This window comes from Molossus molossus, unplaced genomic scaffold (genome assembly GCF_014108415.1).
Source record: "Molossus molossus isolate mMolMol1 unplaced genomic scaffold, mMolMol1.p scaffold_m16_p_21, whole genome shotgun sequence".
Lineage (NCBI taxonomy): Eukaryota > Metazoa > Chordata > Mammalia > Chiroptera > Molossidae > Molossus > Molossus molossus.
In genome coordinates, this window is record NW_023425357.1 from 17,298,685 (window position 1) to 17,314,393 (window position 15,709).

A 15,709-nucleotide genomic window follows, 5' to 3' on the forward strand; every position below is an offset into this window, starting at 1 on the left:
TGCTGGAGCATTTGCTCAACAGTCCATTGCCCTCCTCGCAGCCTCCTAGAACGGGCAGGAGGAAACGATGGAGGAGACGAGCCTGAGAAAAAGGACAGGGGATCAGAAGTCCATCCAGAGTAATGAGCCCAAGACCACCAGTCTCCAAAGGGAGGTAAGGCGTCCTTCTGGGCGGGCACTCTGGGAGGGTGTGTTCATGGGGAGCAGCCTGGGAAGTCCCTGCTGACCTCTGACTTGCAAAGTGGGTCTCTAAAGGAAAAAAAATTTGTCCTGGCCAGTTTGGCTCAGCGGTTAGAGCGTCGGCCTGCGGTCCTGAGAGACCCGGGTTCGGTTCCCGCTAAGGGCATGTACCTCGGTTGCAGTTTGTCCCCGGCCCTGGTTGGTCGTGCGGGTGGCAGCCACTCGATGTGTCTCTTTCACATTGATGTTTCTCTCTCTCTCTCTTCCTCTCTCTCCCTCCCACTCTGTCTGTACAAAAAATGGAAAAATGTCCTCGGGTGAGGATAAGAAAAAATAAAAAAAAAAATAAGGAAAAAAAATTTTTTTGAACTTAACATTCCTCCCTCCACATAGCAAGCTCAGCATTATCCTGTGAAGGTAATCCATGCATTCTGTGCACTGGGCAAGCCTGGAGGAGCTGGCATTTGCTCAGCCTAATTTCCTCTTCAGGGACAGTCAGAGAGGATTTGTGTTTGAGTCCCCTCTGTTAGTGTCTTCCCCAAATATCTGTCCCACTAGATCCAGCGATATGAAATTCTCATGCCTGCTTACTGAGTGTAGATGGGGTGCCATAGGTGAGCCCCCTGAAATGGAACACAATAAGGGCTAGACCTGGAGGAGCCTGCAGCCTTGGGGGCCCAGGGCTGTGCAAGATAGGGGTGGCACGAGGGGAGAGGAGTAAGGACAGAAAACAGCTGGACACTCCACCCTGAGCAGCCCTAGTCCACACTGAGCTGAGAGCTGCAGGGGGGGAGGGGGAGGATCCAGCTTAGGCTCACAGGATGAAGAGTGAGCAAGATTAGGATGGGATTCCAGAGCCCAATGAATAGGCTGAGCCCTGGACCGAGGCTCAGAGAGTGGGGGTTCCCCCACCTGGCAGTACAGGGGACAGAGAGAGGAGGGATCTGAGGATTGACAAGAGGTGTGGCCTGGGATCTCTGGTCCCCAAGAATCAGCCCATAGGCAGCAACAGCCTCCCTTTCAGCCATAAAAAGAGCACAACTGAGCTAACCCCCAATGAGTCCTAAACTCAGGAATTTGGGGTGAATGCAAACCTCAGCAGGAAGAAGATTCTGCAGGACTCCAAGGTTGGTGAGCCAACCTCCATTCGAGGAGGGCAGCTGAGACACACGACTCTGGGGGCTCACCCTGGCCCTGAGGCCAGAATGGAAGCTGACTCTGCTCCTCGGGACCCCTCCTTCAAATGTGTGTCCCTGGGTGGCAGCTTTGTTCTATGGGCTCTCACCCTGAGCGCTGCCTCTCCAGACAGGCAAACACAGCCCTGTTCACCTGGGGCTCCAGAGACCAGGCAGGTGGCTTCTGAGGGTTGATGTTAAAAGCAGGGGCGTGAATCAGACATTTTCTTCCTTTAAAAAAGTGTTTTTCTTACTTGATTCATGTATAATTAACACACAGTAAAATGTACAGATCTTCAGTGTTCAGTTTGATGGGTTTTGACAAACTGATCACCCCCAGAAAGTTCCCTCTTACCCCTTACCCCGCGGGCCCCACCCTGAGCTCTGTGCCTGCAGATTAGTTTTGCCTGTTCTGGAACTTCACAGGAATGGAACCAAGCGTCGTGTGCCTGAGCTGGGTCTTGCTGATAGGAAGCACATACCCTATAAAATGACATCAGAGTCCGGCCATGTGGCTCAGTGGTTGAGCATCGTCCCATGCTCCAAGAAGTCACCAGTTCGATTCCCAGTCAGAGCACATGCTCAGGTTGTGGGCCTGATCCCCAGAGGGGGGCATGCAGGAGGCGGACAATCAATGTTCTCTCTCATCAATGTTTTTCTCTCCCTCTCCCTTCCTTTCTCTCTAAAAATCAGTAAAGAAAATAATAATGATGATGATAATAAGTAAAAGAGCATCAGAGAAATTTCACAGCCCCCAGGTGTGTCTGTCCTGGGAGCCTCCATTGCTCCCTCCCATCCACCCTGTGATACTCTTAACCGAGGCCCCAACCCTGATTTTGCTATCATTTCTTGGGGTGAAGTTTTGTTCTGCTCTGCCCGGTTAATAGGTATGTCCCCAGAGTCACTTTTTTTTTTTAAATTTGTCAATTACAGTTGACATTCACATTATTTTAAGTTTCTGGTGTACAGCCTAGTGGTTAGACATTTCTGTAGTTTACGAGGTGATTCCGCACCATAAGTCTGGTACCCGACTGGCACCGTAGACAGTTGTTACAATATAATTCACTATATGCTGTATTTGACATCCCCAGGACTATTTTGTAACTCACTGCAATATGTGTAGTTCTTAGCACCTAGAGCCTTTCTTGTTAGGGACTGTTTGCTAAATCAGCCTTTACCATCAGACCCTCTGGTCAGGAGAGCGAGAGCAGTGCTGGGACCTGCACCAGATCTGCCCGCACTAGCCAAATAACCCTGGGCAGGAGCATTACCTTTCTGTGCCTCTGTTTTGTCTTCTGTGAAATGGGTGTGACATGGTGTTCCTGCCTCACGAGGCTGTTGTGAGGGTTAATGGACTCTAGGAGCAAAGCTCCAGCAGCAGCATCCGGGTGTCCTGCAGCAGCCCGGCGAAAGCACCTGGGAGAGGGCTTCCTTGGGGCTGTGCTGACCCCAGGGAGGGAGGAAGTCGGCTCCAGCTGGCCATCGGGCTGGATCCGGTGCAGCATCAACTCTCCTCTCCTTCCTCTACATCCCAGGTGGGCCTGCTCAGTGGCATCTGCATCATCGTGGGCACCATCATCGGCTCCGGGATCTTCATTTCCCCCAAGTCTGTGCTCAGCAACACGGAAGCTGTGGGGCCCTGCCTCATCATATGGGCGGCGTGTGGGATTCTTGCAACACTGGGTAACAAAGATGCTGCTTCCGGGCCCGGTGTCCTGTTGAATGTGGGGACAGGCTATCTGAGCACGGTTCTGTGCCCAAGCCTTGCTGCTGCTGGGTCCCCTTCAACGCTGGTAAATAGGAGTCAATCAGGCTACACCCAAATGTCCAATGGCAAGAACTCAGTCAGATGAGAGCACCATGGTGACCCCTGTGAACACGGGCCACAGAGGGGGAAGGGATCCCTACAACTGACCACACCTCACCTGGGTGCTGGGGGCCCCTCCTATCTGTGTTCCAGGTGCTCTGTGCTTTGCAGAGCTTGGTACGATGATAACCAAGTCCGGAGGCGAATACCCTTACCTGATGGAGGCCTTTGGCCCCATCCCTGCCTATCTCTTTTCCTGGACCAGCCTGTTCATCATTAAGCCCTCGTCATTTGCCATCATCTGTCTCAGCTTCTCTGAGTACGCGGCGGCACCCTTCTACGCAGGCTGCAAGCCTCCTGAAATCGTTGTCAAGTGCCTGGCTGCTGCTGCCATCTGTGAGTACGCTCGTCTGGGACCTCAGGCGGGGGTCCGGAAAGGCCGGGCACAGATGAGGACACTTTTGTCCTCCCTACTTCTCCACGTCGGAGCTGTCAGGGAGGGTGGCTCTGGCTGAGCACCCTCGGGCTTCAAAATCATCATGAGAGGAGGTTGGGGGGATGGAGAGGAGCCTCCCTCCTTCCAGGCTTGAGAATGGAGGTGTTGAGCCCTGACCCAGCACGTTGTGTCCCTTTCAGGGCTCATCACCATGGTGAATGCGCTGAGTGTGCGGCTGGGCAGCTACGTCCAGAACGTGTTCACAGCGGCCAAGCTGGTGATCGTGGCCATCATCATCATCAGCGGACTCGTCCTCCTGGCCCAAGGTGACCGTCACGGGAGGGGTGGCCCCGCAGGCACTGGCCTCCTGTCCATCAGGAGGTCTGACTGAGGAGCGTGGCTCGAAAGCAAAACTCAACAGAAAGACTCCCTAGTGTCCCAGCGTTTCCGAGTTTGTGTAATAACCTGAGGTCCTACATCTTTCACACGGAAATAATGCCACGTCCCACCCTGGTCAGAAGACACCCACTATTTGCTGTCTGGCTTCATTACAGGAAATACAAAAAACTTTGAAAATTCTTTTGAGGGCACAAAACTATCCGTGGGCGCCATCGGGCTGGCATTTTATAATGGACTCTGGGCGTACGACGGATGGTAAGGCCGCCAAAGGTGGCGTGTCTGCGTGGGGGTTTCTTAGGCTGTCATCACTGAAACTGGGTGGACAGCAATGGCTTCTCCTTTCTGGGCTTTTCTGGGACCCTAAATTCACCTTCACACCTCCCTCCTGTTCTCCTGGGACCACAGACACACCTGCCCCTTTCCCATCCCTCTCGTGGCACCCGCCCTTGACGGAGTGGCCCGCAAGCAGGCCCTGGTGGGGCCCTATACCAGAAGCTTCTGCAGAAACACACAGGCTCCGCCCATCTGGAGGGAGTCAGGGCAGCCCCGGCACTCGACAAGGCGAAGATATTCAGCAACACTTCTATCTCTCCCTCGAAAAGACCAGGTTTCCTTGATGAGATTCCGTTTAGGCCCTTTAAGGAAACAGCAGGGCCGTGCACCGTGCTGTCTTTCCCTCCCGCACAGCAGCTCAGGTCTCATTCTCTTTTCAAAGAACTTTCCATTTTTTCAAAGCACCTTGGGGACGTACTACTGCCGGTAATTCTTGAAAATTCGCGTGATTCCGGTGGAGGGCAAAGACTTAGTGACTGGGAAATGAGCAGATCTTGTAGCCCCGCCGTCAGGGCTCCTTCTGAGGGAAATGCCACGGAATTCCCGCAGGAGTTCCCTATGGTGCAGGGTCTGAAATGAGGCCAACATCTATTGTGTTGTATTTCACAATCTCAGCAAGTCAGGTTACCTTGTGACTTTCCTTTCTGTAGGAATCAACTCAATTACATCACAGAAGAACTCAGAAACCCTTTCAGGTGAGAAGAGCAGTTAGGGCAGGAGGCTGTGGGCTGGCAGCTTATTTCTCTTCTTCCAAGAAAAAGGGGAGCTGCTTCTTCCTGTTATCCCAGTCCCCCTACCGGACGCCGAGTGGTTTCCTATAAGCTCATGTTCACTCGTTTGGGTTGGGTTTGAGTAGTGGAATGGTTGCTGAGAGGAAGAACTCCAACTTGATCTCTGGCTTATTTTGCCTGCAAACAATTCAATTGTCCTGCCTGGGAGTCAGAGAGAGGGAGAGTTCTTTCTCATTTGAAGACGGCACAGGTGCCGCTGGGACTGTGCTGTTTCACTAGTCGCCCGCTGCCTGGGCCTCAGGGGCAGCTGTGTCCCCAACCCAACAGGGAGCAGACGGAGGGCTGGCCAGGGCAGGTGGGAAGAAAAGACCTGATGAAAACACTTGAATCTCTCAAGGGATGCTCTGATCTGACCCTGGGCCCCCGGGGTTTCCACCCTCCCAGAAACCTGCCCCTGGCTATCATCATCGGGATCCCGCTGGTGACAGGGTGCTACATCCTCATGAATGTTTCCTACTTCACTGTGATGACAGCAACCGAGCTCCTGCAGTCGCCGGCAGTGGCCGTGGTGAGTGCCCAGGGCTCTGGGGAAGGGTGCTGCGTTCTGTGGGGAGGGACAGGCAAGCTATACATGCTGAAGCTCAAGACCCTCACAGGGGAGGAGGGACGTCATCTGGGAGGAGGTGTCCAGAGAGAACAGGTTAGGGCAGCACCTTTAAAGACCCACCTGAGCCATGCTGGAAGGTTCCCACACACACCAGGGCTCTGGGGGCAGGGCTGGGGTTTTGACAGACAAGTATAAGGGAGAGAAATGCAAGGGATCCACTGAAGGAGGGAGTTGTAATAATACATTGTGAGTAAGGAGGGAAGGGAAGACTGTGTGAGGGGCAGTGGAAGAGGTGTGCGGGATCCATGTGCTGGAGGCCTCGTAGAGTTGGGGTACGACAGGAAACCAACTAGAAACAGACGCTGAGGTGACAATGACGGGGAGCGTGGGGAGATGACTTCACCCAGCTGCGGCGGGAGGGAGAACAGGTCATTCTGAATGAGGGGCCAGAGTGTCCAAATGATCTGCTGATGACTGAGAATTAGAGAGAGGAGGAGGAGAGATTTCTGAGACCATCAAAGTTGCGGGGACACTCTGGAGAGCAGAGAAGAGGCCCAGTTGACCCCTCCAGAGGGGCTCTTCCCTTTTCTTCTCCAAGAGTCAGGGGCTGCACGCACCTCGGGGGTGGGGGCCGGGCCCCCATGGCACAGCTGCTTTCGTGGGACCCCTGGCTCTCAGAGGCCACGCGAGACCTTCAGGACTCATCTTGCTTCTCTCCCCAGACATTTGGTGACCGTGTTCTCTATCCGGCCTCTTGGGTGGTTCCCCTCTTTGTGGCGTTCTCCACCATCGGTGCCGCGAATGGGACCTGCTTCACAGCCGGCAGGTAGGGGACCTGGACACTCATCCCTGGGACAGGGGCACCAGAGACGATTTCACACCCGAAGACATCCTCAGGGCTCACATCCTCAGGGCTCTGCAGGCTAAACCCCTCAGGGTACAAGCAGAAACCTGAGGTCCAGGGAGGGGAGCAGAAAGCGTGGGCCAGCTGGCACACTGTCCCTGGACGGCCCACCGGAGAGAGGCCCTGGGTTCCTCCAGCACTAGGCAGTCTGGTGACACAGGGTGAGCAAGGCATTGGGGCGCATGTAGTACTTTTCACCTTGTACTTCTTTCCGACCTAATGATAGTTCTTGAACATGGTCTCCTGTTCATTTATACACAGTCTAGACCCGGGGATGGGCAGACTTTTCCTTAAAGGGCCAGGCAGTGAGCATTTAGTCTTGCAGGCCATCTCAGTCTGCACAACTGCTCAGCTCTGTTTTGCAGCCTGAAAGCAAACAGAGGTTATGATTGGCACAAACCCAAGGTCGCAAAGAGTTTCTCTTCTGCTTTATCCTAGAAGTGTTACAGGTTTGTCTTTTACATTCAGGTATATGACCCATTTTGAGTTCATTTGGGATAGTTCTGTATTGGGGATTGGAGAGGGATTTATGCTATACTTGGTTATGTTGGATATAATTTTTGAGGGGTCAAATTTAAGATCTTTGCTGACTGGTTTTGAGTTTTCTATCTCACACAGACACACCTTCCTCTCTCCTTCCAGGAATATCCACCTGCTTTCTCCCAGAAGTTTGGTGTAGCTCTTTGACCAATCTGGAATGAATATATATTTTGAATCCTCACCCAAGGATACTTTTTCCCCCATTTATTTTCAGGTAGAATGGGAGAGAGAGAAGGAGAGAAAGACAGAGACAGACAGAGAGAGAGAGACAGACAGACAGACAGCGACATGAGACACACACATTGATTGGTTGCCTCCTGCACGACCTGGGCCAGGGCTGGGGACTGAACCAAGGTACGTGCCCTTGACCAGAATCGAACCTGCGACTCTTTGTTCCGTGGTCCGATGCTCTAACCGCCCAGCCAAATCGGCCAGGGCTATCTGGGATATATTTAATGTGAGACATAGATCTCACTGCCCCCACCCCAAACATTTACCTGTCGTCCAGTATTTCTTCCTGAATAGTTTACCCTTTCCCGACTGGGCTGAAATGCCACCATCAGCATTCCCAATGTATGTGGTTCACTTCGTCCCATGTACAGGTCTCTTCCTGACTATTATCACACTTAGACACCCCGCAGCTTCAGTCAGGGTAAATCTGGTAGGACCGGTGTGCCCATGTCAGACTGTTTCCTGACTGTTTGGTATTCCAGATGCACTTGCAACATCTTGTCCAGTCCCGAAAGTCCCACTTGAATTCATAGATCGATTTGTGGAGATCTGAGGGGATTTGAAGAGTGAATTCACGGCACCTTCCTGAGTGCGAGTGTCCCAGCTCCCTCTAGCAGCTCCTTTCCTCCCACTTTCACTGACTGTTCTGGGAATTAACTGGAGACCATGTTTATATCTTTTCAAAGTTCCTCCGTGAAGTTTTGAATAAATGGTCCTTTTTGGCCTTTGTTTTCCTGACTGCTAATTTTATTGGGTTGTAGTCAGAGTATGTGCCCTTCATGCCATCACTTCCCTTGTAAATTTTAAGATTTCCCTTGTGGCTTCCTGCAATTTTGGTAAATATTTCCTATGGTCTTGGAAATAACGGGTATTCTATTATCTTCTTCTAGATTGTTTTAAAAATCAAGGTTGTTCCTTGGCTGTTGAAATCTCCCACTGTCATATTGTCCATTTTTGCTTTTCAAGAAATGTTATGTATCTTCTTGGTAGGCTGTCCCCCTTTTCAGTATGAACTCTTCGCTCTCTTTGCCTTAAATGCTATTCTGTCTGATGTTGTACTGCTCGATGAGCCTCCTTCAGGCTGCGGTTCCTGGTAACATGTCCCACACCTCTCATCTGCAGCCTCTCAGGGTTCCATCACCAGGGCTTGTGTCTCTTTCACCAAACCCCACTCTAACCGGGCCAGGTGCATCGTGCCACATTTAATGTGATTACTGATACAGCTAGATTCACGTCTAACAAATTCTTTAGGTATTCCTCGTTTAAAAAATATATTATCCTGATTTATTACGCATCAAATTGTCTTTATTCCTTTTTTCTTCTACTGATGTGGAAGTTACAGTTCTATTCTTTCAGCAATCACCCTTAAATTTTCACATGAGTACCTAACAGAGTACCAGAATCTCAATCCTCTTCCCTCCTACGAAGGCTCTCCCTCGCATATCATCTAGTGCATCAGCTACACGGTGTTTATAAACCCATTCCTCCATACAGAGCTCATGACAGACATTAAAAATCCCATACTTATACACATACATGTCTTACTGCTGGTTTTTTTGTTTTTGTTTTTTTTTTAATCCTCACCCGAGGATATTTTTCCATTATTTGTACAGATAGAGTGGGAGGGAGAGAGAGGAAGGGAGAGAGAGAGAGAAACATCGACGTGAAGGGACACATCGAGTGGCTGCCACCCGCACGACCAACCAGGGCCGGGGACAAACTGCATCCGGGGTCGCGCCCTTAGCGGGAACCGAACCCGGGTCTCCTCGGACCACAGGCTGACGCTCTAACCGCTGAGCCAAACTGGCCAGGGCCTTACTGCTGTTTTTTAACATTGCTTCTTCAACCATTAACGACTGCGGTCAGTTACTTTTTGTGTTCTAGTTTTTTAAAAGTTTTCAAAGAGGACTGAAGAATAGTAAATGTCTCCTAGCTATTATTCACCTAAAAATGTATTGATTTTGAATGATAGCTTCGCTATAGAGAGTTTTAATCTGAAAATCCACTTAACTGTTCACTGAAAAAGTGATTTTCATGAGATGTCTGCTTATTGTTGTGATTGTCCTAATTTTGTAGTTGTTTTAAATTCACTAGCTTAAAATTATTTTCCCCATTCCAGCCGGTGTGGCTCAGTGGTTGAGCGATGACCCATGCACCAAGAGGTCGCTGGTTCAATTCCCGGTCAGGGTACATGTCCAGGTTGTGGGCCCTATCCCCCGTGGGGGCCATGCAGGAGGTGGCCTATCGATGTTCTTTCTCATGGATGTTTCTATCTCTCCCTCACCCTTCCTCTGTCTCTACAATCAATAAAGGAGAAAAATTGCCCCCCCTCACCCCCCAGAGCATGCTTATATCTGAGTACATTTCTATTTTTCTAGAACTGGGTTCAATCTGAACCCTCTGCCACCTCTGGGAAAGCTCTTCTCTCAATTCACCTGACCCCGGCCAGTGTATTTGAGCTTCTTCCTGTTTCCTCTCTCAGCTCCCATCCACTTTCCATTTCTCTGTGCTTCATGCTTAGTCTCGTTTTTCACTTGTATCTGTCTGTTGTCGATTGCATTTTTAATTACAGCAACATTCTCTCTTTGGGAAATGGTTTAGCTCTTCTTCCTTCTCCTCTAACATTTTACACCCAGTGTCAGATCTGAGCCATCAGGAGTCCGTGGGTGGAACCAGGCCGTTGTTTGCATCTGCTGACTTACCCTGACTTTGCCTGACTTCCTTCAACATGGAAGTTCTGGATTTAGAGAGTGCAAGGCCCTTCTGTGTTTGCTTCTGTCAGGTGTTCCAAGCACTGGAGTCACCTGGCCCTGGACTACTTTTTACATTTATTTCTTGTGCAACTTTCAGGACTCAGCTAAGGTAGCTCCTCTTTGAAAGAGCCTCCCCCAGCCACCCCAGCCCTTTCCCCAGGTTAGGTGACGCACCTGCACGGGATGCGGTTCTCTCGCTCATGTCTCCAAATTCCCCCACCTCCAGAGGCCAGCCCCTGCCTGAGCACATCAGGGTCACAACTCAGTCCTTCCCTGTGGCCTCGGTAGTATAGCCGAGAACACACCTGCCCAGCGATGGTGCAGCGGCCTGCATGCTAATCCACTGGCTTCCATGTTTTCCAGACTCGTTTATGTTGCAGGCCGAGAAGGCCACATGCTCAAAGTGCTCTCGTACATTAGTGTCAAGCGCCTGACGCCAGCCCCTGCCATCATCTTTTATGTAAGTATAAATTCTGCCATGAAAACACCCCCTTAAAGGCAGAGCGTCCCTAATTTGTTTGGTGCAGTAAACCTGTATGGCTAAGCCCAGTGCTTTCCAAATGACTCAGGTTCCCTTAGTCCTCGAACTGACAGTATATAAAAAAAGCCCAAGGCCTTGGCCGGGTGGCGGGTTAGACCATCGTCCTGCTATGCCAAGGTTGAGGATTTGATACCTGGTCAGGGCACCTACAAGAACCAACCAATGAATGCATAAATAAGTGGAACCACAAATCAATGTTTCTAAAATCAATCGATAAATAAAAAGAAACAGCGCCCTGGCCGGTTTGGCTCAGCGGTTAGAGCGTCGGCCTGCGGTCCTGAGACACCCGGGTTCGGTTCCCGATAAGGGCACGTACCTCGGTTGCAGTTTGTCCCCGGCCCTGGTCGGTTGTGCGGGTGGCAGCCACTCGATGTGTTCCTTTCACATCGATGTTTCTCTCTCTCTCTGTTCCTCCTCTCTCTCCCTCCCCCTCTACCTGAACAAAAAATGGAAAAATGTCCTAGGGTGAGGATAAAAAAAAAAAGAAACAGCAACAAAAAAGCCCAAGACAATTCAAACAATTTACTCAACCTCTGGCTCTTTGCTCTGAATTTGTCTGAGAGATACCTTTGCACCTTCCAAGCTGTACCCTCTATGCATCTTTCATGTACATCTGTATGCCCTGGGTCCCTGGTAATAAACCACAAACTTATGGGGAAGGAGAGTCGGGCATTTTACAAGGAGGCTACTGGCAACAGCGTCCCATGACGGCCCAGTAATTTAGAAGCCGTGGGATCCTTACACAGTAATGGCCCTTTGACAGCTTCTCAGTGGGGGATAGGCCTTGGTTGTGTGCGACAGTCTTGGGTGCCCCTAAACTGTCCTCCTAGCCTCAGGGCCAGACTCCTCCTCCACCCCCAGAGGAGAACCACCGTTTTCTGTCAACCTGCTCCCTTTGAAGATGAGGAAACAGCAAGGTGCAGGTATTGCAGGTGAAGACCAGAACTAGACAGCCTGCGTTTCAGAGCCCAGGGCCCTTCCCCATGAGGAAAACTCTCTGGGAGGAAAATTCATCCTCAGGAAGCTGATGCAATATACACACCTTTACATTTTATTTCCTGCTTAAAATCACCACTTCACAGAGTCAGAGATTTCCCAAGTCCTTTCCATCAGGCCTCAAAGAGAACACCCATCATAGCCAGTCCAGCCTAACCCCCAAAACAATGGGGTACAGTTCTCTCCCACCCTGAAGTTTTTATCCACAGGGAAAACTGCTTCTTCGGTCTTGGGAAGGGACAAGGATGGTGTTTTTATGTACTAGTGACCTAAGAATTCTTCCTCTTTCTCCTAGGGTATCATAGCCACTATTTACATCATCCCTGGTGATATTAACTCATTAGTCAACTACTTCAGTTTTGCTGCGTGGTTCTTTTATGGCCTGACAGTTCTGGGGCTGATCGTGATGAGGTTCACGAGGAAAGACCTGGAAAGGCCTATCAAGGTAGGTTAGTGCCCCAAATGGTACATGTGCCTTTGACTTCTTGAAATGAAGGACAGGTCACAATTTTAAACTCCAGGGGTATGCTGTTTCCAACCCTACTCTTCTCTGGAATAATGTGGTTTTTGTTAATCCTCTCCCGAGGTTATTTTTCCATTGATTTTTAGAGAGAGTGGAAGGGAAGGAATGAGTGGGGGAAAGAGAAACATCACTGTGAGGCACATCGATTGGTTGCCTCCTGCATGACCCGGACAGGACCTGGAGATCAAACCTGCAACCCAGGTATGTGCCCTTGACTGGGAATCAAACCTGAGATCCTTCAGTGCCCAGGCCAGTGCTCCAACCACTGAGCCACACAGGCCACAACTGGAATAAAATGTTTTAAAGTGAAGTTTGCTCTTCATTTCATATAGTTTATGATCCAGGTAGCCATCTAATTATTAGGTTACTAAGTTGTCAAGAATACCTGTGGCCTGTCTAATCTGAGCAAGATATCCGGTTCTGACAGTTCTAGTATCTGTCAAGCACAGGCTTTTCATAGACCGATGGGGACTTCGGAATTCTGGTCCCAGACCCAATCCTGTGCTCAGAACCATAAACAGTCACATCTGCACTGTTTGGGCCCCCTCCCACCTCCCTGCATGGCCCCAGGAATCCATTGCTGGCAGACTGAACTCCTCCCTCGGCCCTGAACCCACTGGTGGACCAGAGACACAGAAGTAGGACAATCACACTTGGTGCCCCTGATGTGACATCAAAGGGAGCCAGCACCAGCTACCCACTGTGCTCGCCTTCAGCTCCACCCACCTGCTTAAGGAAATTTGAGGGATCAGAGCAGCGAGTTACCAGGCAAAGCTGGAATTAAAACACTGCATAGTGCCCTGCCGGTTTGGCTCAGTGGTTGAGAGTTGACCCATGCACCAAGAGGTTGCCAGTTCAATTCCTGGTCAGGGTATATGCCCAGGTTGTGGGCCTGATTCCCAGTCGGGGGCATGTAGGGGGTGGCCAATCAATGTTCTTTCTCATTGAAGTTTCTCTCTCTCTCTCTCTCTCTCTCTCTCTCTCTCTCTCCCCTTTCCTCTCTAAAATCAATCAATTAAAAAACAACCACATTGCATAGGTTAAATTCCTGACACAAATCCACAACCAGATAAAAACAGAAGGGAGTAAACATGTTAAAAACAAAGTCCTAAAAAAAAACAAAAAAACAAAGTCCTCACCGGTTAGAGATGTATACTGAATATTTTGTAGGGAAAAGGACACGAAGTCTGCCATTTTCTTTGTATTCTAGGGAAACAGAAAAAAAAAAAGATGGATGGGGAAAGATTGGCAAAATTACTTAAATATTATTGAAATTGGAGGAGAGGGCGCATGGAGTTCCTTAATTCTTCTTTCTGTATCAATGTTTTGGTTTTGCATAAACGATTTCCAAGAGAAAGTGAACGCACACGGCCAAGTTATGACACCTGTCGCTTTGCCTACAGGTGCCCATCCTCATCCCCATCGTGGTGACCCTTGTATCTGTGTTTTTGGTTTTGGCCCCAATCATCAGCCAGCCCGCATGGGAGTATCTCTACTGCGTGATATTTATACTCAGCGGCATTATCTTTTACTTCCTTTTGGTCCACTACAAGTTCCGATGGGCGCAGAAAATCTCAAGTAAGTGTCCACAGAGGGAGGTGAAGCCGACAGGCTCGGCATCCGGCAGCCACGCCCGTCCGGGCTCTGACAGGCTGTCCGGGATCTCAGGAGACCCCTGCCCCTCAGTGTCACAGCTGAGGGCCCACCTGGGGCCTCCTCCTTTGTTTCATCAATTACTGTAACACATAGGCAGGGAAAGCACCATCTTGTTTACATAAACTTGACCACTGTAACCATTTTTAAGTACACAGTTCAGTAGTGTTCGTCTGTCCCCACTGTTGGGCATCATCTCCGGAGAACTCCTCTCTTTTGCCGGATACACAGACAGCATCTGGGAGGGTCAGCAGCAGCCCAAAGATGCCCCAAAAGCAAGAGTTGAGACAAGGGCCCGAGCCATCGATGCCAAGGCTGCAGCTTGCTTTCCACTCTGCAGTCCTGGCTCCTCATCGAGCTGAGAGACAGCTGTTTAAAGGTTTAGCTAGACAGCCACTTCCACTTTGAAAAGTCAGCAGTGGCTCCGAAGTACATGGAGGACTCTGCAGGCCACCTGTGTGGATCCACAGTGTCCCCTGCATGGCACACCCACTGCAGGGAGCTCCATCTAGAAAGCCTCCCGGGCCCCGCACGACCTCCCCAGGCCCGTCTCCTGCTCTCCCTCTTCCTGCACCACAAGCTCCTAGAAAGCAGGAATCCTCTGCAGCCATATACAACAGCCACTTACTCTTATTGAATAACTGTGATTAAAAATCTGCCTCTTCCTGTCTCCTTCAGCTGGTCTGAACAGGGACGTACACCCTCCCTCAGGCACTCCTACGTGGTGCCTAGGCGCAGGCAACCTAGGCAGACGTACAGGGTAGGAAAGGGCGCAACCCAGTGGGAGGGGGAGCTGCCCTGAGACCTTGTTTAGACCGAGCCAGCAGGGACTGGCTGGGGGCCTCTCCCCAGTGCTGGCAGGTCCAGGTCCTCTCTCAGCCCCATTTTCTCACCCGTGCAGTCAGGTCACTGCTTACCTGACACAGGTGTCATAAGCAAGAGAGCATGTGTTTCATGTTGATTAACAAAGCGAAACCAGAAACTAAATAGAGCTTTATTATTTCCACCAAGGACTTTTTTCCTTTCCTGAAACAGCTCAGCCCACCCCAACCTCTTTGCTTCAATCTAACCCTAAGCTGACAGCGCCCTAGAAAGGATAGACGGTTTATTACCCTAAGAACAGCAGCTGCTTTATCCCCTGCCTCTGAAAATAAACTTGGATCTCATCACACTGACAGTCTAGCCAGGATGACATAGAACCTAAGGTACAAGATATGTCTTTTCCCCCACCGTTCCTTTATTTTTTTATTGACTTTATTGGGGTGACATTGGTTAACTCGAAAACTATACAGGTTTCAGGTGTACAATTCTATAATACACCATCTGGATACTGGGTGTTCACCACCCCAAACTGCCTCCTTCCATCCCCATGAATCCCCCCTTTACCCTCTTCTACCTACTCCCCTAAATACGTCTTATTTCATATTTAGCCAAGCTCCTCCCTACAAAAACCGGTAAGAAGTTGGAATTGAGCAGGTGAAAAAAAGTGAACAGTTGCGTTTTAAACAAGGTGAAGTCTTCATGACTTCAGACTAAATATTCAACTCTAGGTTAGTGGTCAACACATACATATAATTGAGTCATTTATATTTTTCCTATAAATTGGTGACAATAAAACATTTAGCAGGTTCCTAATGCTTTATGGGAAATAATTTGTGCCCAAAGAACCACTGTGGCTGCCAGGATGGTTCTGACGAGCTCCAACCACTGCGTCCCCTGAGCGCCGGCCTAACGGGACACAGCACGGGTGACAACAGCACTGCTCACTGACAGCACGCAGAGCTAACTTACCTGGTGTCCTGACTACGCCCTCTGACTCTCCCCGCAGGGCCTCTCACCATACACCTTCAGATGCTGATGGAAGTGGTCCCAGCAGAGGAGGCTCCAGAGTAACGTGTCT

At 50.2% G+C, this 15,709-nt stretch overlaps 2 protein-coding genes across 2 annotated transcripts in view; both read left to right on the forward strand.

Annotated features, from left to right (window-relative positions):
• The window catches only part of LOC118638718 (b(0,+)-type amino acid transporter 1-like), a 45,388-nt gene extending 34,877 nt beyond the window's left edge, over positions 1 to 10,511 (forward strand). Inside the window, exon 13 of the mRNA XM_036274850.1 lies at positions 10,460 to 10,511. The gene's annotated coding sequence lies outside the window, so the exon portion shown is untranslated. The remainder of the gene's footprint in view (positions 1 to 10,459) is intronic.
• On the forward strand, positions 68 to 15,702 carry LOC118638717 (b(0,+)-type amino acid transporter 1). The gene is made up of 12 exons (XM_036274849.1): positions 68 to 154; positions 2,891 to 3,038; positions 3,316 to 3,558; positions 3,799 to 3,924; positions 4,153 to 4,252; positions 4,981 to 5,025; positions 5,506 to 5,629; positions 6,391 to 6,494; positions 10,460 to 10,556; positions 11,929 to 12,078; positions 13,560 to 13,734; positions 15,638 to 15,702. The coding sequence occupies exons 1-12, from the start codon at positions 68 to 70 to the stop codon at positions 15,700 to 15,702; spliced, it is 1,464 nt and encodes a 487-aa protein (XP_036130742.1).
• The last annotated feature ends 7 nt before the right edge of the window (positions 15,703 to 15,709 follow it).

Coding starts and splice junctions, on each gene's coding strand:
- LOC118638717 (XM_036274849.1), top strand. CDS start 68: ATGGAGGAGACGAGCCTGAGAAAAAGGACAGGGGATCAGAAGTCCATC. Junction 5,026..5,505: donor GAACTCAGAAACCCTTTCAG/GTGAGAAGAGCA, acceptor CCACCCTCCCAG/AAACCTGCCCCTGGCTATCA. Junction 6,495..10,459: donor ACCTGCTTCACAGCCGGCAG/GTAGGGGACCTG, acceptor CATGTTTTCCAG/ACTCGTTTATGTTGCAGGCC.